Here is a 20,213-nt window from a genome sequence, read left to right on the forward strand (position 1 = left end):
GGCCCGGAGAGGCGGACGGGGGAAGTGACCCCGGTGGAGGGTGTGGACGGTAGAGACCCCACTCCACCCCCCAGGAAGCCGAGCCGTCCCAGCTGAGGATTTATTGGCGTAAATGCAACCATATAAAAACATAAGTTATGAAAAACACAGTCACGATGTGCCCCCCCCTCCCAGCCCAGGCCCCTAAAACCCCCTTCTGAGGGAGGGAAGGAGAGGAAGGGGGAGCCCCCAAACTGCCTAAGGATGCCGCAGCCCCTGGGCCCGTGCAGGGCCGGCCCGGCCGGGGTGGGAGAAGCCGGGCGCCGCCTCAGCGCATCCGGTAGTCAGTGGAGCAGGACAGCTCGCACAGCTGGCCCTTGAAGTCCAGGTCGATGGTGAAGTCCAGGTCGCGCTGTGGGGAGAGGGCAGACGTGAGGGGCGCGCGCCACGGGGCAGGCAGAGACCCGAACCGTCGGGAGTCGGGAGGCAGCAGCGGGGCGCGCGCTCCCAGGAGACCCGGTGGGGTCTTGTTTGGGTCCAAGGCCAGGCTGGAGACTCCCCGGGGCCGGTCCCACCCTCAAGCCCACCTGGAGCCCGGCCCAACCGGGCTGCTCTGACTCCCACACCCCGAGACCTTTCCCTATCCCAAGCCATTGGCGTCATTGCTTTTGAAGAAAGCAAACCCCTCCCCAGCCAAACTCAGGGGTCCCAACCCCGCCTTCCGCACTTCCTCTGCTCCCAAGCTTCCGGGAAGCCAACACTTCCATGCTCCCCACCCCCCAGGACTCCCCGGAAAGGCTCGGGGCAAAGTCACCTATAACCATGATGGCGCCTGCCCTCAGTCCTCGCTGCACCTCATCCCAGGTGCCTGGGCTCCTCTCCTGTCTCTGGGCATCTCCCTGTCTCTTTAGCTCACCGGGTGTCACTGTGTGTGTGTGTGTGTGTGTGTGTGTGTGTGTGTGTGTGTGTGTGTGTCTTTCTCTCTCTCAAGCTCGGTACCACAGACATTTGGGGCCAGAGTGGAGGATGTTCCGGTGTCCTGGTCACCGCGGGATGCGCAACGGCATCCCTGCCACTCCCGGGAGCCACCAGTAGCAAGCATCCCTTCTCCAGTTTTGAGAGCCCCAAATGTCTCCAGACAGAGACAAATGCCCTCTGGGGGGCAGCAAAGCTGCCTCTGCTGGAAGACCTCCAGCTTCCCTTGGAAAGCTGGCGTGACCTTGGGGCCTCCTCCGTCTGTGCTCCCTGATCAGGATCCACCCGGGCGCACAGACCCACGCGTTTAGCCCAGGCCCCCGCCCTGGACTCCAGGCTCCAGAGCCTTCGACCTCCCATGTACTCGGGGTTTCTCTGGGGGTCTCAGACTCAACTTAGCTGAGAGGGCTGGGCTGCCGGGGCCCCGGAACAGGCGGAGGTGCCCCTCCTGGGCCCACCCCCGAACCCCCGCAGCGCCTCACATTATTCTTGGCATTGGGCCGCATGCCAATGGTGCCAAAGATCTCCTCGCCCGTCTTCACGGTCAGGTAGTCCTCCATGTAGAACACGGTCTGCTTCCAGTGCGTGTACGGGGACTCGGGGCCTGGGGGGTGCGGTCGGGTCAGCCAGGACCCCCCGCCCCCCCCATCCCCGGGCCTTGGCCGGGCCCTTCCCTCTGGCCGGCCCCTTGATGACCTTTACTGAGCGGTGACAGGGGTCACCATCCCCGAATCCCTTCACTCCCATCAAGTCCTGGAGAGGGACCTCGTCTACTTTCACAGGTGGGGAAAATGAGGCGGGACAGGCTCAGGTGAGCTGGCAGAGCCGCGGTCACAGCACGGGCTCCCTCTGCCGGCTGCTGTGGCACAGCCCCCACCCCGGCCCCGCCCCTCGCTCACTGGTGGAGAAGCCTGTCCTCTTGTGGCAGCGAGTGAACTCGATGTTGAAGTAGGCCACCAGCGCGTGCACGTAGTCATTCCGCTTCACTTGCAGGCAGAAGGGGGAGGTGAAGGTCAGGTCTTCCACCTTGACAGTGTAGATGTCCACCTCCTGCGGGACAGGCTCCGTGAGCCCCACTCCCCGGCACCCCGCCCAGCGTTCGTTCGGCCGAAGACCCGGGGGTGCCACGCGGCAGTCCCCAGTCCCCTCCCCCCACCCACCGGAAGCCCAAACTGGACAGTCCTACTTCCTAGAGCAACTGCCCGTGCTTGGAGTGTCACCCGTTACCCCTTCACCGGCGTCCCCCCGCCACGCTCGTGATGGCAGCAGTGTGATGTGAAAACGCTGGCAATGAGATCACGTCAACCCCCGGCTCAAAACCCTAGGACGGTTCCCCGGCACTCTGTCTGGCAGGGTGCCAGGTCGCCCATCCAGCTCCTGTCTCCACTCGCTCCAGACTTCCTCTTCCTCCACCTGGCTCTCGGCCCACCTCTCGTGGCCAAGCACAATTCTAGAATTCACCCCTCTGTCCGAACCACGAGCGGGCTTAGCTCACAGAGCTTTTTGATGGTCAAGGTGGCTTCTCTGGGCCTCCGGCGCCACCTCTGGCTGACAGGTCGACTCCAAGACAAACACCTGGACCTGAGGTCTTGCTCAGGCCCGAGTGGCGGCCCTTCCTGGTCTCCAACCCCGGGGACAACCTGGCCACACACTCTCCCCCCCTCACCTTTATGAGGCAGGCGTTGGTGACCAACTGCTTGGGGTCCACCACGTCCACCAGGGGCTCCTTGATGGCCACGTCTTTGATGCAAGACATGTCAAAGCCATATACGTTCTCCCACCCTGGGGAGGCAAGCAGGGAGGAGGGTGAGCCCGGCGGGGGGCGCTCAGGGCACGCCAGTCCCGCCCCACGGGCGTCCGAGGGACCCAAACTCACAGTGGATCTTGTAGTCTTTGTACTGCCGGTCTTCGATGGCCGTCACATACAGCGTGGCCCGGTCTGGGAAGATGAGGCCATCGGGTGCCTGCCGAGGGGGAGGGGGAGGGTGTGAAGGATGGGGGGAGACTTGGGACACCGGCCCCAAAACTGGACAACTTGCGTCTCTCTATCCATCCACACGCTCTATCTCCGCCCTGCCCACCTGGACTCCTACAAGCGGCCTCTTCACTGGTTCCCGGCTTCTGTCCTCACGCCCTCATCTAGGAGCACCTAAGTCAGACCTGTCCTTCGTAGGTTCTGAAGGATCTGCAGGACCCTCCCTGGCTCCTCTGAGAGGAGAAACCAAAGTCTCATGCGAGTGCTCAGGCCCCCTGCACGTTCTGTTTCTTCAGTCTGCTCCCTGTCCCTCAACACAGTAAAAACTCTCCTGCCCCGGGACCTTTGCACTAACTATTTCCTGGGCCCAGGTGCTCTTCCCCCAGGATGTCATGCAGCCTTCCCCTTGACCAGGTCTCAGTCACCTCCCCCTGGGAGGCCTGCTCTGATCTGAGCACCCGGAAGCATGGCCCTCCAGCCTCTCCTATCCTTCTGCCCTGCCGTGTTCTTCTTCCCAGCACCGACCACCTCCTGACACTCGTCAATGTCCAGCTCCTGGTGCCTGTAACATCCCATCTTGGCTCCGGGCCCCCCCGACATCGGAGCGGTCAATCCCCTGTACGACGTCCTCTGTGTGGGAAATATCTGCCATGGCTTTTGTCTTCTGCCCAGACCCCGACCGACAGGTATTCAACGCGTGGCCGAAGGAGCCTGGCCCCAGCGCGCAGCCCCCACCCCGCCGGGGGCCTCACCAGCCACTTGTCTCGGGCATAGAGAACGGTGTTGAGCATTGACTCGTAGAAAAGGCAGTAGCCCATCCACTCGCTGATAATGATGTCCACCTTCTCCACCGGAAGCTCCACCTCCTCCACCTTCCCCTTGATGATGGTCACCACTGCAGGGGCAGACAGAGGCACGTGCACCCAGCCCTGGGGAGACCCGTCTGCTTATCTCTGGCGGGGGGGGGGGGGGGGGGGGGGGGGGGCAGGGCCTAGGGACCCCACTGAGCAGCCCGTTTTATCCAGGAAAGGCTGGGGGCCGCATTCGGGCATCTTCAAAGAACTCGACCAGCTGAAGCCACGCTCTGTGAACTCAGGCTTTTTTATTTCTTGTTTTTTAAGTAATCCCTATGCCCAACGTGAGGCTTGAACTCACAACCCTGAGATGGGAGAGTTGCAGAGTTGCACGCTCCACTGACTGAGCCAGCCGGGCGCCCCTCTGTTAACTCCGTTTTAAAATTCGTCCATCACTCTGGATATTTTTAAGGCAGAAGCAGAAATTTTGTATGGATTAGGCATTAGGTGGTATTAAGACTTTGCCGTTAACGATATGGTCATGTTTTTTGAATGGCTTCATCTATTAGAGACACACACAGCAGGATTTACAGGAGAAATGATATAATGGTTGAAATTTGCTTCAAACGGAGACATTTAAAGCTGACTGATAGGTACCTGGGGGCTCATTATATTAGTCTCTCTCTCTCTCTCTTAATTTATATATACTAGTCTCTTAAAAAAAAAAATCACTTCAGGGGCACCTGGGTGGCTTAGTCGGTTAAACATCTGACTCTCGATTTCAGCTCAGGTCATGATCTCCTGCTTTGTAAGATCAAGCCCTGTGTCAGACTCCGTGCCGACAGTACAGAGCCGGACTGGGATTCTCTCTCCCTCTCCCCGGCTCGGGTACGCACTCTCTTTCAAAACAAATTAACTTAAAAAGATAACAATCACTTCAGTTTCTAGAATGCTAGGAGCCTCCACAGCCCGAAAACCCACCGTCTTCTCATATCCTCTGCCCCTCGAACCTTGCAGGTGGGAACTTAAAAGCCATTGGGTGGGGTGCCAGGGTGTTTCAGCTAAGCACCTGACTTTGGCTCAGGTGATGACCTCACAGTTTGTGGGTTCAAGCCCCACGCTGGGCTCTGTGCTGACAGCTCGGAGCCTGGAGCCTGTTTTGGATTCTGTATCTCCCTCTCCCCCTCCCCCTCTCAAAAATAAATAAACATTAAAAAGAAAAAAAAAAAAAAGGCAATGCGGCAACATCTACACAACTTGTATTTTTGACCCGAGCATCTACTTTTATAAAACTGACCTCACAGACATGCTAGTTTATATGTGAGATGACGTTATGTGCGAAGGGACGAACATCTCAGAAGCTGCTTACGTGTCCGCCCCCAGAGCCTGAATAAGAAAGCTGAGGTGGGAGCGCCTGTGTGGCTCAGCCGGTTAAGTGTCCGACTTCGGCTCAGGTCATGATCTCACAGTCCATGGGTTCGAGCCCCACATCGGGCTCTGTGCTGACAGCTCGGAGCCTGGAGCCTGCTTCCGATTCTGTGTCTCCCTCTCTTTCTGTCCCTCCCCTGCTTGTGCTCTGTCTCTTTCCATCTCTCACAAATGAGTAAACGTTAAAAAAAAAATTAAAAAAAACAAAAAAGAAAGCAGAGGTGTGTGCATCCAATGGGGATTGTCGAACCCCACTGCCAAGGGCCCCAGGGAAGTGGGAAATCACTCACTCCATCCCCACAAACCCATTCTCTTCCTGGGCTCACCGTGGTCTAACTTGTTGGCTTTGACGATCTTCACCGCATAATCAGAGATACTGGAACACTCGATCTGGGGGCCCAGAAAGAAGGGAGGGTGAGACTCCCCCACTCCGACCCTCAGCCCCCCGTTCCCCTCCATCCAATCCCTGAGCCCTAAGGGGCCCCTCCCCGTCCCCAGGCCCAGGCCCACCCGCCTGCCCAGGACACTCACCCCGATGACCTTGCGGGCTCCGGCCTTGGCAGCGAACATACAGAGGATCCCTGTGCCCGAGCCCACATCCAGCACCACCTTGTCCTTGAAGAGGTGCCGGTTGTGAAACATGGAGTTTCGGTACGTGAGGGTGCGTACCTCATCTTTCAGCATCTCCTGGGGGGCACGAGACACAAACACGCCATGAGGGTGCCCGCGGCCCCAGCTGGCAAACGGGGCAGCCTGGCCCCTGACACACTGGTGGTCTGGAGAGCTAGAGCTCAGCCCTCCCACTTCTTAGTCCCCTTGGAAGAAGTCATTTCTCTTCCACATGCCTCCGTTTCCCTATTTGTAAAATCAGATTGGATGGACTAAACTCCCTCGCACCTTGGCCCGATTCTATGGTTGCCTCCTAAGCCCTAGTGATCTCTGGCTTTTACCCACTCAGTGCTACCGAACTCTTCACTTAAAAAAAAAAAACCAGCATAGTTTGTTATGTAGATTTTACTACACTTAAAAAAAAAAAAAAAAAAAAAAAAAGAGTCCTTTGCAAAAAAAAAAAAAAAGAAAAAGCAGAGGTCCTCAGAATCGCATCCCAGGTGCTTTCTGGGATACCAGCTTCCAGAAGGTGCAAAAGGGTCCTGAAGCCCCGTGCATCCGGGCGGGAGAGGCTGGGGGGCAGTCCCACCACCGGACACTAGAGGGCGGCAGACACCAGCTGACCCTGACCTCTGGCTGCAGTCGCAGGCAGGGAGGCAGGCAGGCGCCCCAACCCCAGCCTCCCAAGAGCTAAGGGCTGAGCTCCGTCTCCAAGGCAACGGCTGGGAGAGGCGACCCCGGGGTGTGTGCCTCCTACCCAGAGGGGCGGCCAGGCCCGCTGCCAGGAGAGGCAGTGCGCATGCGTGGGACATTAAGTTCCAGCCCTCCGGAAGATGCACATTAACCCCCTCAAGATGCGGCAGCTTTTGGAGCTGCTCACACTCACCTCGTGAATGCCGAAGTGAGCATAGGAATCAAAGTAGTAATCTTTGGACGTCATGTCCTCAGCGTTGGGCTTCTCGCTGCTTTCTGCTTGGCCACAGGAGACCTGGGAGGGGTGGACGGGAGCATGGGTCAAATCCGGGGGCTCTCCAAGCCCTCTCAAACATTCAGGTCCCTACTTCTCCCTCCCGAATCGTACCATGGCAACCCTAAGCCCCCGCCTGCCGTCTTGCCTCCCCCAGAACCCCCAAAACCTAACAACCCCACTTTCCTCTTCCAGGACCCCCCCAGAGCACCATCCAGGGGAACACCCCAATACCTCAGCCACGCCTACCATCTCTCCAGTTTCTCTGCCCCCGTCTCTAGCTCAGCCCACAGCTGGGGAGGGGAGGGGAAGGCAGAACTGAGGCAGACACGGGAGGGGCAAAGGGGGGCTGGAAATGGAGTTAAGGAAGTAGCCACAGTATTTGGGGAGGCCAGATGGGAGCCACAAACCTGCAGGGGGTTTGTGCTAACGGTTTGGGGGCACAGGGTGAGCTGGTTTGAAGCAAGAGGAATCATGGTTAGCCGGCTAGAAAGGGCCTGATGTGTGGCAAGATATATTTATGTGGGGAAGGGTCTCACAAAAGGATATTTACTTCTTCAAGAGGCGGCTGGAGGCTCATCCCATTAGCCAAGGTGGCTACAAAATTCTAGGAGAGAGTAACAGGGAGAAAGGATTAGCTACTGGGAGTGGCTACGGGAGGGCCAGGCCAGGGGACCCCCAGCTCACAGGGGAGGGAGGGGGTGTCTCCTGCAATTTGCCTATTCCTTGGCGGGGAGTGGTGGCAGAGGGAGAAGTAAAGAGGCAGGGCTGCTTTTAAAAGGGAGGAGGGGAGTGGGGGGAGAAGAGATGGGGTTCTGTCCCAGCTATGGCTGGAGAGATGGTGGCCCGCCCCCAAGTTGTCCCTCTCTGGCCAGGCACCTGACCATCCACACCTCCCCCATCCAGGCCAGAGGAACTGGCACCCGCCAGGCACACAGGCACTGCCAGCTGTCGCTCCCCCTCATCATCTAATCCCCCCAGATTATGTGACACTTCCTGACACGCACCCCCATCCTGGGGTGCCATGAGTAGCTGGCGGGGGGGGGCTGGCAGGGTGTACCCACTGGGCATCTGCCACCGCTGCAAACAAGTCTCTTGTCTGAGAGGGTTCCAGAAAGGAGGTGTGGCACACAGGCAGGGCTGGCACCCTGGCCACTAGCTCCTGCCTTGGGCTCAGGGAGCCCCCAAACAAAACCAGCTGGAGCCAGTCTCCTAGCTAATTACCCTCTTCCCATGAAGGCAGAGTCTGGGGAAGGAGGCCAGACTCTGGAACCCCTAACCGGTCAATCCCCATCCCAGGACCCAGGCCCTAACCCCCCCCCCCCCCCATCCCACCACGGCCGCCTATCCGCCCCGTGTGGGGCCAAGTCCTGAGACAACTTCTAAGGAAAGTACTTCCTCCACCCACACAGACCCTGGTCCAGGAGCCAGCCAAGGAGGATAGAGGGGTCATCGGAGTGACCCCTGGGAGCTGCCTGCCCCCAATGCTACGAGGGAAGAGGAGGGAGTTCAGAGGCCCCATCAGATTACATCTCTTCCAGATGTGATCATCCTCTGGGCCCCAAGAAGCATGAAGTCACAGACGTGACCCACACAGCTCCAAGCTCCACCCCCACCCCACCCCCAGCCAGTGAGGACACCTACCTATACAGGGTGACTGGTAAGGGGATTTCCCACTGGGACCCATTTCTGAACACCACTAATACCACGACCAGGCAAGTCCCAAGAGAGCCTGAAACAGCACCGCAGCCAACCCCACATGGCTGCACAAAAACTAAACCTTTCAGGAAACCATTTCAAGCCTCCAGGCTCAGGACCCTCAAACAGGGCTTCAGGAAGGGGGGAGGGGGTCATACCCCACCTTCGCGTATGCGCCGGGGAGAGAAAGATCTCCAAGAGGAGGTAATTTATATTCCACCACATCCTTTTCATAGCAGAGACTCTCCCTCCCCTCGCCCGGGGAGGTGGGCTTTGGGGCACGCCCCATGAAAAAGATGTCCCTCCCACACACCCAGAAATGGCCACAAGGGGGTGCACGACGCCTTATCGGGAAGGATCTCCTTCAACTAGAGGCCCCCCCACCACCCAGAGGGAGGTCACAGGGGCATGCCCCATCCCCCCAGCTCCCAAAGTCCCGGGCAGGGGAGAATCCACGGACAGGAAACCGGGGGCCCGGTGGGAACCAATTCTTCCTCTTCCTCCAATCCCAACCCATGACTGCACGAAACCTGGACCGAAGCCTAAACAGATGCCCCGGTATCAGGAACGGCGTTGTAGAGAGTCGAGCTACACTGCTCCCCTCGAGAGACCCTTTACTTGTCCGAGGAACCGAAGTAAGCCCACCCCGAGGGGTACAGAGCGATCCCGGGGGAGACGGCTGGGGGCCTCGGAGGGAGGGTCGGAGCCTCCTCTCCGCCCCCCCGGGGCGCCCCTCCCCCGGTCGGGGGCGGGGCCTTTGTCCCGCACGTGGAGCCCGCAGGGCCACCGGGCACGGCACACCCCCTCCCCACCCACCGTGGCGCGGCCACGTGGGGGCCTGGCCGGAAGCGCCCCCAGCCCTCCTCCACGTGGGAGGGGGCACGACACCCTCGGCTCGACCGGGTGCCGCAGGCCCCCGAAAGCCAGGAAACCCGCACCTCAAACTGTATCCTGGGATCTGGAGCATGCGCTTTCCCCTCCGTACGTCCGAGACCCTTTAGCCCCAATCCGCCCATTCGGAGCCCCTTCCTCACGACGAAGGCACAAAACATCGACCCCAAAACCGCCTCCTACCCCCGGCGGCGCTCCGGGCGCTCACCTCCATGATGCAGTTCGCGGCCTCGGCTGCCGCCATCTTCACCCGCACCTACTCCTCCTCCTGCCGCCGAGACCCCCCCCTTTCTCCGCACTCCCCCGGGACCGCCTTATACCGGAGGGTCCACGGCCCGCCCACCACGACCCCGCCAGGAGATCTCATTGGCAATGGAGGCGGCCCGTCTGAGAATATCGCTTAGCGACTGGGCAAAGAAGACGCCTATCAAAGTTGACGGGCCCGCCCAGTCTGGTGTGCGGAGCCCCGCCCCCTTAAGTCGACGGGATGGGAAAGACGGTCCGTCTATCGCAAGAACTACGACTATGATTGGGCAAAGTCCACCAGAAGTTCCCTCCCCTGCTCCGCCAAGCACCGCCTCAAAATTTCCCGGTGGGCCCCGCGCTAAGCAGACATCTTGAAAGAGAGCTGTCCATCACCTAAACAACCCGCCTCTTAATAGCTGCTATTGGTTTATCCGGAATGTGACGTCATGAATACTTTGGACAAGCCCTGTCAAGCGGCTGGTCTCAAGGAGAATGCGGCGATTGGCCCACGAGGAGTGAGGGAGGGCGGTCTTTAGGCTCCAGCTATTGGCTCAAAGGAACTGTCACTCCTCCTCCCTTGGAGGAGGATTCTCCAAGGAGCCTTGGGTGGCTTCTCCCAGCCCTATGGGAGTTCAGGAGAAACAAGGGAGTTTGTGCCCACTTACCTGAGGGACAGTGAGAGGCTCAAAGAAAAGGAGGGCTTGTCTGGGTCCGAAACAAGTCAGCTATAGGACTCAGGCCTCACGACATATAGCCACCTAGTCCTCTACCTGACTGTCCCGAGTTTTCTAAATACAACCCCGCTCAAGCCACTTGGCCTTTGCCGGGTCCCCGCCCCCGCTGGAATACTCACCTCCCTTTGCCTGTCAACTCCTGTACATCTTTCTGGGCACACCTGAGATGCCACCTCTTCCGGGAAGCTTTTCTCCTCTTGCAGAAAAAAATTACTACAGACCTTCCTGACTTATGATGGGGTTACGTCCCTGCCCCCAATAAACTGATAGTAAGTTAAAAATAACGGAACTTGAAAATGCATTTAATCCGCCTAACCAGCCGAAAATCATAGCTCAGCAATGTTTGGAATACTTCCTTTAGCCTACACTTGGGCGACATCATCCAACACAGAGAGTATTTTATACTTAAATGTTGAATATCTCATATAATTAATTCATCGAATGCTGTTAGCATGGTTGTATGGGTGCAGAATGGTTGTATGTGTATTGGTTGTTTACCCTCGTGATTGCTTGGCCGTGAGCTGTGGCCTAACATGAGAGATCACGAGCCCAGGGAAAGATCCACATTCAAACTCAGAGTATAGTTTCTAACTCAGAGTGTACCCCTTTCACACCAAACATTGCAAGTTGAACCATCATGAGTGGAGGACATCTGCGGTTGAATGAAGGTGAATGCAACCCGAGGAATATATCCATCACCCCACAAATTTCCTTCATGAGTCTTTTGTAGTCAGTACCTCTCCCACCCACCCCACCCTAGAAGCGATCACTTTCTGTTTTCTGTGGCTCCAATGTAGCTTTTTCTTTTCTAAAATTCCAAATGAATGGAATTATACAGTATGTTTTCTTTTGTGTTAGTCCTCTTTCACTCAACGTAATGCTTTTTTTTTTAAATTTTTAACGTTTATTCATATTTGAGAGAGAGACAGAGCACAAGTGGCAAAGGGACAGAGAGAAGGGGAGACAGAAACTGAAGCAGGCTCCAGGCTCCAAAGCTGTCAGCACAGAGCCCAATGTGGGGCTCGAACCCACAAACCGCGAGATCATGAACCGAGCCGAAGTCGGACGCTTAACCGACTGAGCCACCCAGGCGCCCCTCAACATAATGCTTTTGAGAGTCATCCCAAGTTGTTGCATGTAACGTTTCTGCAAACTTTTTTTTATTGCTGAGGAGAATTCCATTGTACGGATGTATCGCAGTTTATCCATTTCCCTGTTGATGGACATTGTATACTTTGGGGGGCTATGAAGATAAAGTGGCTATCCCTGTTCATGCAGGAGTCTTTCTGTGGACTCATTGTCTTTTATTTCTCTTGGGTAAACCTAGGAGCAGATGGCTAAGCTGTATGCTAGGCGTATGTTTAACTATAAGACATTGCCAAAAAGTTTTCCAGTGCGTTCTACTACTTTGCATTCCCATCAGTGATGCATGAAGAGCCCCTGTTGCTCCACATCCTCACCAGCACTTATGAAGATCAGTGTTTAAGGGTGTCTGGGTGGCTCAGTCAGTTAAGCCTCTGACTTCATCTCGGGTCATGATCTCACAGTTGGTGAGTTCAAGCCCACATTGGGCTCTGTGCTGACAGCTCAGATTCTAGAGCCTGCTTCAGGTTCTGTGTCTCCCTCTCTCCGCCCCTCCCCTACCCATGTTCTGTCTCTCACTCTCGCTCTCAAAAATAAATAAACAGTAAAAAAAATCGGTATTTAAATGTAACCATTCTGGTGGAAATGAAGAGGTGTGTCATTTTGGTTGTCCTTGGCATTGTCCTGACCATGAATGTTGAACGTTTTCTCATGTGCTATTGGCCATCGGTAGAATTCCTTTTTTGTTTGTTTGTTTCTTCATTTATCTATTTTTGAGACAGAGCACGAGTGCTACTCTTGGGGTCATTTTAAACAACGAAATCACCATAAAAAGTACAAATATGCAGGGGCGCCTGGGTGGCTCAGTTGGTTAAGTGTCCGACTTCAGCTCAGGTCATGATCTCACGGTATGTGAATTCAAGCCCCGCGTTGGGCTCTTGTGTTGACAGCTCGGAGCCTGGAGCCTGCTCCGGATTCTGTGTCTCCCTCTCTCTCTGCTTCTCCCCCGTTTGCACTCTGCCTCTCTGTCTCTCTCAAAAATAAATAAACATTTTTGTAAAAAAAAAGTACAAATATGCAAAAATGTAGCACTAAACAGATTGAGGAAAGGATACTCATTTGCAGCATGACAGCTGAAACAAGAAGGCAGGGTGCCATCTGGCTCAACCTTAGCCAAAAAGGTGCACAGTGGGTGTCAAATCTTTTGCTGCCCTGGACGTACGCATGCCTACCAACGACCACCGTGTTAATTTGGGGATTACAAATGAATTTTAGCGAGTAGGCAAAATTCACAAATCTGCCGTCTGTGAATGATGAGATTCAACTGTAATTGGCTTCCTTTGTCACCTTGTACAGACCGTTTTGTATATTTACAAAGAGAATTTTGTGAAGGGGGCTATAGCCCTAAAAAGGTGACAACCCCCTGGTCTATAGGTAGATGAGTAACTGGCCAAAAAGACTCAGAAGGAGGGGCACCTGGGTGGCTCAGTCAGTTGAGCATCCGACTTCTAATTTCAGCTCAGGTCATGATCCCAGGGTTGTGGGATCGAGCCCCACATCGGGCTCTGGGCTGAGCACGGGGCCTGCTTAAGATCCACTCTCTCTTGGCACGCCTGGGTGGCACAGTTGGTTGAGTATCCGACTTTGGCTCAGGTCATGAGCCCCCACGTCAGGCTCTGTGCCGACAGCTCAGAGCCTGGAGCCTGCTTCAGATTCTGTGTCTCCCTCTCTCTCCTCTCTGCCCCTCCCCTACTCGTGCTCTCTCCTTAAAAAAAAAAAAAAAAAAAAAAAAAAAAAATTCTCTCTCTCTCTCCCCGGCTCACACACTCTACCTCTAAAAATAAAATAAATCTTCAAAAAAAAGGGTGGTGTTCCGGGTGCCCCGTGTAGGAAGATCATAGCTTTCGTTTGGAAATAGCTGGAAAGACTTCATGGCCATCAACACAGGAGTAACTGGAATGCATAAATCATGCAACAGGAAAACAAAATGTAATTAGCTGGAATCATATCTGTAGATATCCTCAAGTCTGCAAGTATGATCAGGTGACAGATACTTGTAGGTGCTCCAAAGAAATATTTCTAAAAAGAATGAATTGGCTCTTTCCTCAAGTTATAAGCCAGACAGAGAGAGAGAGATCTGAGCCAAATTTCCTACTTATTTATTTTTTGAAAGTTTATTTATTTTGAGAGGAGAGACACACACAGCACAAGTGGGGAAGCGGCAGGGAGAGAGGGAGAGAGAGAATCCCAAGCAGGCTCTGCACTGTCAGCACAGAGCCCGATGAGGGGCTCCAAGTCACAAACCACGAGATCTCTTATGACCTGAGCCCACATCGAGATGCTCAACCGCCTGAGCCACCCGGGCGCCCCCAAATCTCCTACTTACAACTCTAGTTCTCAAGATAAAGGACAAACCACTGAATACTTGAAAAAGTCTTTAATGTGAAAAAATTTAAAACAATTTCTTTTTGGCAGAAACAGGCAGGGCAACCCACCCCACAACCCTGAGCGGAACAGGAAGGTTTGGCAAAGCACAGGAAGAGCATAGAGACATGAGGTCTAATCTGGTAGCAGCTTCTGAGGAAGATCTCAGTCCAGGGGTAAGTTCAAGTCCACGGGTGAAATGGCCAGGATGCCCTCCTGGAGGGGAAAAGTGGAAGAACCCGTGAGCATTCACGCGAAGAGCCTGCCCTCCATTCACCATGGCATCTATGCCAGCCCAGCAGGAGCAGAGACAGGGAAGGCAAGGAACCAGACAGGGCGGGTGGACAGGGATCCAAAGAAAGGATCAGAGACCCCTGGGTGGATGGGGACGGAGTCCTAGAAAAAGGGAAGGAAAACAAAGCCCCAGGGTGGAGAGTAGACAGAGAGACAGGGAACAGAGACTCAGAGAAGGGGAACAGTCCTGGGGTTTTAACAATTAAGAGCCTTGGCTTTGTGTCAAAGTCTTAATTCCCATCCTCTGCATGAGGGACTTTCCCTGAGTCTCCATAAAAGCAGGAAAAAATCCAAATCCCATGAGGTGGTTGTGGGGATTAAGTGGAATCATTCCACTAAAGTCCTTGGCGGTGCACGCGGCCCAAAAATAAAAACAATGTCGCATAACAAACAAGCTTCGGCACCGAGCTCCAAACACGGGTATCCACTGTCCCCTCCGCCCTCATCTCCTCCCTGAGCCAGCTCAGTCACCTACCTCCTCCGAACTCCCTAGAACGCCCTACTTCCGGCTCTCCCTCTACAGAATTCCCCCAGGCGGCCGCCAGAGGGCGCAGGTTAACACCTAAGTGAGCTCGCGTCCCTCTGCCTGGAGGGCTCTAGGGGGCCCCAAGCTCACAAGGCCCCGCAGGATCTGGTCGCCCCTTCTGTTGTCATCCCTTCGCTCACCCTCCTGAAGCGCTACTGGCCTCCTCTCTCTACTGGCTCCAACGCATCTGGCCAGCTCCTGCCACTCTGTGAGGCAATGGTTACATTCTGAGAGCAGGGCACACATCGTTCTGTCACTGAATCCCCACAGCCAAGAGGTAGGTAAGTGAACGGTACCCGTTGGGCAGGGGCTGGGAGGGGGGGGGAGGGGGGAGACTGATGCTCAGGTAGCTGGGGACAGTTGCCAAGGTCACACTGCCAGCACACTGGAGCCCAGTCCAGCTCTGAGCCTGACACTGGATTTAAAGCAGTGAGTAAGGTTGCTAAGATTCCCGGGTCTTGTGAAGCAGATACGTCAGGGGCAAGAGAAAACAACAAATAAAAGGAAATAATAAGTCAAACAAGTGACTTCTGCCATCTGGAAGCAGCTGTCCTATAGAAGGAGGTAAAGCAACAAAGAAGGAAAGGAAGTGGGTGGGAGGGTATGGAGGTGGCCGCAGCTTTAAATGAGGACCCAGGGAGGCCTCACTGCGGGTAACCCCCGAAGGGAGCAGAGGAAACGAGGCAGGGGGCTATCCAGGCAGGTGCATTCTGGCAGGCAGTGTCAGAGAAGCAGTCACCAGGTAATCAAGCAAATGCCTACAGGGTGCCAAAGATGATCCCATTTTAGTCTTGACGATAACCCTCTGGGACAGGTACTTCTACTCTCCCCGTTTGGCAGATGAGGAAACCAAGGCCCAGGAAGGGGCCTAACTTGCTTCCCACTCATAACTGTTAACGTTTGCCAGCATGGTTTAAGCTAGGCATGGGCTCTGCACGGATCACCTACTACTGGTGTACAGAAGGCGCGCAATGGACACAGAACAGATGTATAGTAGGGCTCCGAGAACACGCGTGAGGTCTGAAAAGAAGGCGAAGAAGCCACCCCCCCTACCACACAGACACAAGTTACAAGTGGGTAAAGGGAGGCCAAGAGAAGCTTTGGCAGCTCACCCAGCCCCCGTGGGCCTGGATCCAGGGCGCGAAGCTGTGCACGTGCTCCACGCTGAGTCCGGCCAGGGTGCCCCCCAGCCCGGCCACGCGGCGGCTCAGCTCCATGGCCAGGGCCAGGCGGGCCAGGGGCTCCGGGGAAGGCGGAGGGGGCCCAGGGCAGGGCAAGGAGGGGCGTGCGCGACCGGGCAGAGGGCTGCTCTCCCGGCAGGAGAACAGCTCCACCAGGCGGGCGAAGGAGCCCGCGGAGAGGCGGGCCAGCTTTCCGCGCAGGGCGGGGTCCGAGGCCAGCTGTGGGGTGGGGAAGAGAAGAGGCCGGGTCTGCCTCCGTTGTGCCCCCGTGGCCAGCCAATAGGAGGATAGGAGGCGTGGCTTCTTGAAACGAGTGCGTTTGCTACTGATAATGTGAGCCACGCCCCATCCATCACACCAGCCAATCATAAACCAGCCTCTGATCTCTGCCAAACCACTCCTAGGAAAGTGGACGAGAGGTTAAGGCAAGGCCTGGACAGCCAATGAGGGCCAAGCCCCTCTTAGCCGAGTTCTAGAATGTTGATCTTATAGCCACGCCCCCTTACGGGTTCCCTGAGAGCACCCGAGGCCAGGCTAGTGCCTGCAACCTTGCCTTCCACCATACAATATTACAGGATTATACGCTGCCCAAGTTCCTGAGCCAGTCAAGGTCCGTGACAGTCATAAGCCAGACCTCCTCCGCAGGCATTTCCCTTCACATTCTAAGTCACGCCCCTCTATAGTTAACAAGGGCTTCAGACTTTTTAAGTTTTATTTTTAAGTAGTCTCTACCCCCAAAATGGGGCTCAAACTCACAATCCCGAGATCGAGAGATGCATGCTCTTCCGACTGAGCCAGTCAGGCGCCCCCAGGGTTTCCGATTTCAGGCAGCCCTCTCCAAACCAGCCCCCCTCCCACCACCATACAGTCCCTAACTCCTTAACTGGTCTCAGTCAGTTTCCGAGATCTAGTTGGGAATGGCCACACCTCTTCTCTCTAGGCCACGCCCCTCTGGCGATGAATGCAAACCAGTTTAAAACGCTATCCTGACCCTAACTAACTGTCGCTCAACACGTAGTGGAGAAACTTAGCACGTCTGACTCCTTTCATTTAGAAACTTCTGCTTAGCCCTGCACGTAGGCACGTTGCAGCTAAGATTTGCAAAGACCATATTTTACCCGAAATCTGCCTCACCATAGGAGATAAGGAAGGTACCTACAGGGGTCCCTGGGTAGCTCAGTCAGTTAAGCATCTGACTCTTGATTTTGGCCCAGGTCATGATCTCACAGTTCATGGGTTCGAGCCCCGTGTGAGGAGCCTGTTGGGGATTCTCTCTGTCTCTCTCTCTCACATCCTCCCCCACTTGTGCTCTTTCTCTCTCTCAAAACAAATAAATTTTTAAAAATTTTTTAACATTTATTCAATTTTGAGAAAGAGAGACAGAGCATGAGTAGGGGAGGGGCAGAGAGACAGGGGAACGCAGAACCCGAAGCAGGCTCCAGGCTCTACGCTGTCAGCACACAGCCCGACGTGGGGCTCGAAGTCACGAACCGTGAAATCATGACCTGATTTAACCAACTGACCCACCCAGGCGCCCTCAACTTTTTTTCAAAAGGAAGGTACCTACAGAAATGACCATGCTATGTATGAGATTTACAGGAATGACATGACCAGCTTCCTGTACACAAAGATCAACTGACCAAGGACAAAAAACAGTTACACAACCTCCCTCCGTTATCTACAGATGTCAGTCACCCTTTGACTCCCAACCCCCTCCTGCTTCCCCCCCAATCCCAACATAAAAGAGGCCCAATCTCATGCTGAGGGAGATTGCTGTTTGGGTGGGTAGTCTGCCCGGTTTGCTCCTTTTCCAAATAAAGTCACTTTCCTTACCCCATATCTTGCCTCTCGACTTATTGGCCTGCGGTGCTGTGAGCAGAACGAGTGTGGACTTGACTGCAAACCCTTCACTGAAGGCTAGTCCCACCCTCTCCTCACTTGACCATCTAAAGAGAGTACAGATCCAGCTTTGGATCCCAGGGCCCAACCGTCCCGCGATTCCTATCTTAGCTAAGGGTGGAACAGACCGCCCATCACCTTCTGGTTGATGACGTCTGCCTCTTCCTCCAGCAGGGCCACCAGCTTCCGCAGCAGGGCTTCCTTCTCTGTGGGTGGGGGACCCTGTAACTCTGGGGGGACAGAAGAGAATTCGGCTGGGAGCAGAACTCTGCCAACCCTTCCACCCTCCTCCTTCTCCAGGGCCCCTGTGTACCTCACCTGGGCTAGGTGGGGATCTCAGTTGCTCTTGGACCAGCTGTTCTAGCCGCTGGGCCACCAGAGCATAGAAATCCGGAGTAGCTGGGCCTGGGGTGAAAAGAGACAATGATGGATCTCCGGGACATGGGGAAGTTATGGATTCTCTCCGTGTCCCCACCGCCTTGCCAGGTAGCAATGATTTCCATCTCACAATGGGGTAAACTGAGGCCCAGTGAGCACACTTGGCAAAAGACCTTTGTACTTTCCATTTTATGGTGTCCCCCCCCCCCAACTGGACTGAGAATGTTAGAGCTTGAACTAGACTTTGAAGATTATCCCAACCAAGGAAAGCAAACACAGGGTGCTCCAGCTATTATCACTCTATCCCTTGCTGGTTTCAAGTGTCATCAGCTGGTCACAGGACTCTTCTCCCCAGCTGCGAAATCCTTTTCAAGCTAGCTCTCCCAGTAGCCATTACTAGTCTATCCAGGCTCACATACGAGAGGAAAGAAACCTTCTGGTTACTCTTGATCAAGTCCAATGACACCTCCCCCGACTCCCCTCATTCCTACTTTGCTACTGGAGAAAAATAGGAGCAAGGAAGAAAAGGAATTTCTCAGAGACCTGTAACTAAATATCCAGGGAATCGTGTTTGAATGCCAGGTCTCCTGCCTCCCTACTGGGGATACTCGTGGGCTACAAAGTCCTAGGGAGAGGGAAGCATGCGTGGAAGGAGAGAGATAACAGATAGAAAGGGACCAAAAGTTCTCCTGAAGCCAGCTCACGGAATGGACAGACAGCAATGTAACTGGGGGCAGGGGGAGCACAGAATGGTGAGGGTAGTCCCCACTCAGCTCCCCCTCTGAGCTGAGTGATCTTGGACTAGCTCATCCTTTCCATCCTTTCCAGCTTTAAGAATCAAAGCTCCTGGCCCTGCCAGTTCATGGGTGATCTAGGGGAAATCTCTTACCAGGCTCTGAAACATAGCATGGGCGGAGGGGCAGGGAGCAAGGCCGAGGGGACTCAGGGGGAACTGCTCCTCGCCCCAGGGGGCAGGGAAGACATCTTCGAAGACGGCTCAGGAAATCTGTTGGCTCCTCCTGGGCAGGACTCCTGGGGAAGGGGACCTCAGAGAGTGACCCCCGAGGCTCCTTGCAAGCAGTCCCTTTTTCCTCCCACTGAAGGCCTCTCACTGCAACCCCAGGGACAAGGAATTAAGAGCCAGATATAAAGAGAGGGGCGTGCAGGCAGGCTGAGACCAGGCGCAAGAGTCAGAGGGGGCCCCGCCCCAAATGCAGGCCCCTGAGGGAGGAGGGCAGCTCCTCTTACCTGGGTGGGGTTGGAATGGGGGACCCGGCGGCCTCGCCTCGCCTAAAGAAGGCCGCCAGGACTCTCAGCGTGTCCTCCCGGAGCCCCAGCTCTTCCGAGCCTGCCATGGGGGCACCTGTGAAAGAGGGAGCTGGGGGATGGACTCCAGGGTTGCACTGCATCGGAGGATTGGGGCCCAAACGCCTAATCCCTGAATAAGGAGAGGGTCAGGACTCGTGAGTCCCCAAGGGAGGAAGGGGCCGAGAGTCCGAATTTCTAAGTCCTTTAGGGGAGTTAGGGCCTGGGGACCCAGATTCTTGAGTCCTCAGGGAGAGAAGAGGGATGAAGAGGAAGACTCCTTGATGCTTGGAGAGGAAGAGGCTGGGGACCCGGATTCGTGGGTCTAAGGGAGGAAGGGACTGGGGGCTGGACTCTTGAGTTTTCGGAGAAGGGGGATGGGGAATCTGGATTCTTCAGTCTGAGAGAGAAGAGAACTTGGGGCTCCGACTTCTGGGTTCTGAAGGCAGATACCAAGCTTCTCAAGCCTTTAGAGAATCGGGAACTACGAATCCCAGCAGGCTTCATGGCAAACCTTCCCCTCGTTCCGCGCTAGCTCGCCGCGCAGCCGGCCTGGGAAGTGTAGTTCCACTATCTGACTGAGGCTGGCATCTTGGGGACCCGGGACGCGTGGATGTCGGGGAAGCGGGACTGAGGTGCCCGCTCCTAGATCCCGGCCTCTCCCCTCCTCACCCCAGCCCCCGCGAACGTCCGGCTTACCTGGTGCCGGGAGCCACCTCCCCCTCCTCCTTCAGTGGACTTGCGTACACTTTTAGAAGTTCAACTTTCCCGCGCCTGCGCAGTGGGTCGGGTTGGTGCCGGCCCTGTCGCCCAAGGGGCGGTGCGCG

General features: G+C 55.6%; 2 protein-coding genes across 9 annotated transcripts; both read right to left on the reverse strand.

Moving 5' to 3' along the window:
• Positions 1 to 86: 86 nt before the first annotated feature.
• Positions 87 to 10,437, reverse strand: PRMT1 (protein arginine methyltransferase 1). 7 transcript variants are annotated; one of them, XM_042969617.1, is made up of 11 exons: positions 10,416 to 10,437; positions 7,281 to 7,334; positions 6,647 to 6,748; positions 5,683 to 5,838; positions 5,478 to 5,541; positions 3,682 to 3,824; positions 2,831 to 2,918; positions 2,621 to 2,736; positions 1,854 to 2,004; positions 1,437 to 1,558; positions 87 to 391 (listed from the first exon to the last, which is right to left on the reverse strand). In XM_042969617.1, exons 2-11 carry the CDS (start codon positions 7,305 to 7,307, stop codon positions 308 to 310), a joined length of 1,053 nt encoding a protein of 350 aa, XP_042825551.1. In that variant the 5' UTR covers positions 7,308 to 7,334; positions 10,416 to 10,437; the 3' UTR covers positions 87 to 307. The 7 variants fall into 7 exon arrangements, with proteins under 7 accessions (XP_042825551.1, XP_042825548.1, XP_042825550.1 ...); XM_042969614.1 differs by lacking the exon at positions 10,416 to 10,437 and adding an exon at positions 9,525 to 9,612; XM_042969616.1 differs by lacking the exon at positions 10,416 to 10,437 and adding an exon at positions 8,956 to 9,086.
• A 3,364-nt stretch (positions 10,438 to 13,801) lies between these two features.
• On the reverse strand, positions 13,802 to 20,188 carry BCL2L12 (BCL2 like 12). 2 transcript variants are annotated; one of them, XM_042969259.1, is made up of 7 exons: positions 20,086 to 20,188; positions 19,330 to 19,444; positions 18,971 to 19,113; positions 18,022 to 18,108; positions 17,842 to 17,933; positions 15,736 to 16,023; positions 13,802 to 14,019 (listed from the first exon to the last, which is right to left on the reverse strand). In XM_042969259.1, exons 2-7 carry the CDS (start codon positions 19,434 to 19,436, stop codon positions 13,969 to 13,971), a joined length of 768 nt encoding a protein of 255 aa, XP_042825193.1. In that variant the 5' UTR covers positions 19,437 to 19,444; positions 20,086 to 20,188; the 3' UTR covers positions 13,802 to 13,968. The 2 variants fall into 2 exon arrangements, with proteins under 2 accessions (XP_042825193.1, XP_042825194.1); XM_042969260.1 differs by lacking the exon at positions 15,736 to 16,023.
• Positions 20,189 to 20,213: the final 25 nt, after the last annotated feature.

The sequence above is a fragment of the Panthera tigris genome, chromosome E2 (assembly GCF_018350195.1).
Source record: "Panthera tigris isolate Pti1 chromosome E2, P.tigris_Pti1_mat1.1, whole genome shotgun sequence".
NCBI classification, from domain to species: Eukaryota; Metazoa; Chordata; class Mammalia; order Carnivora; family Felidae; genus Panthera; species Panthera tigris.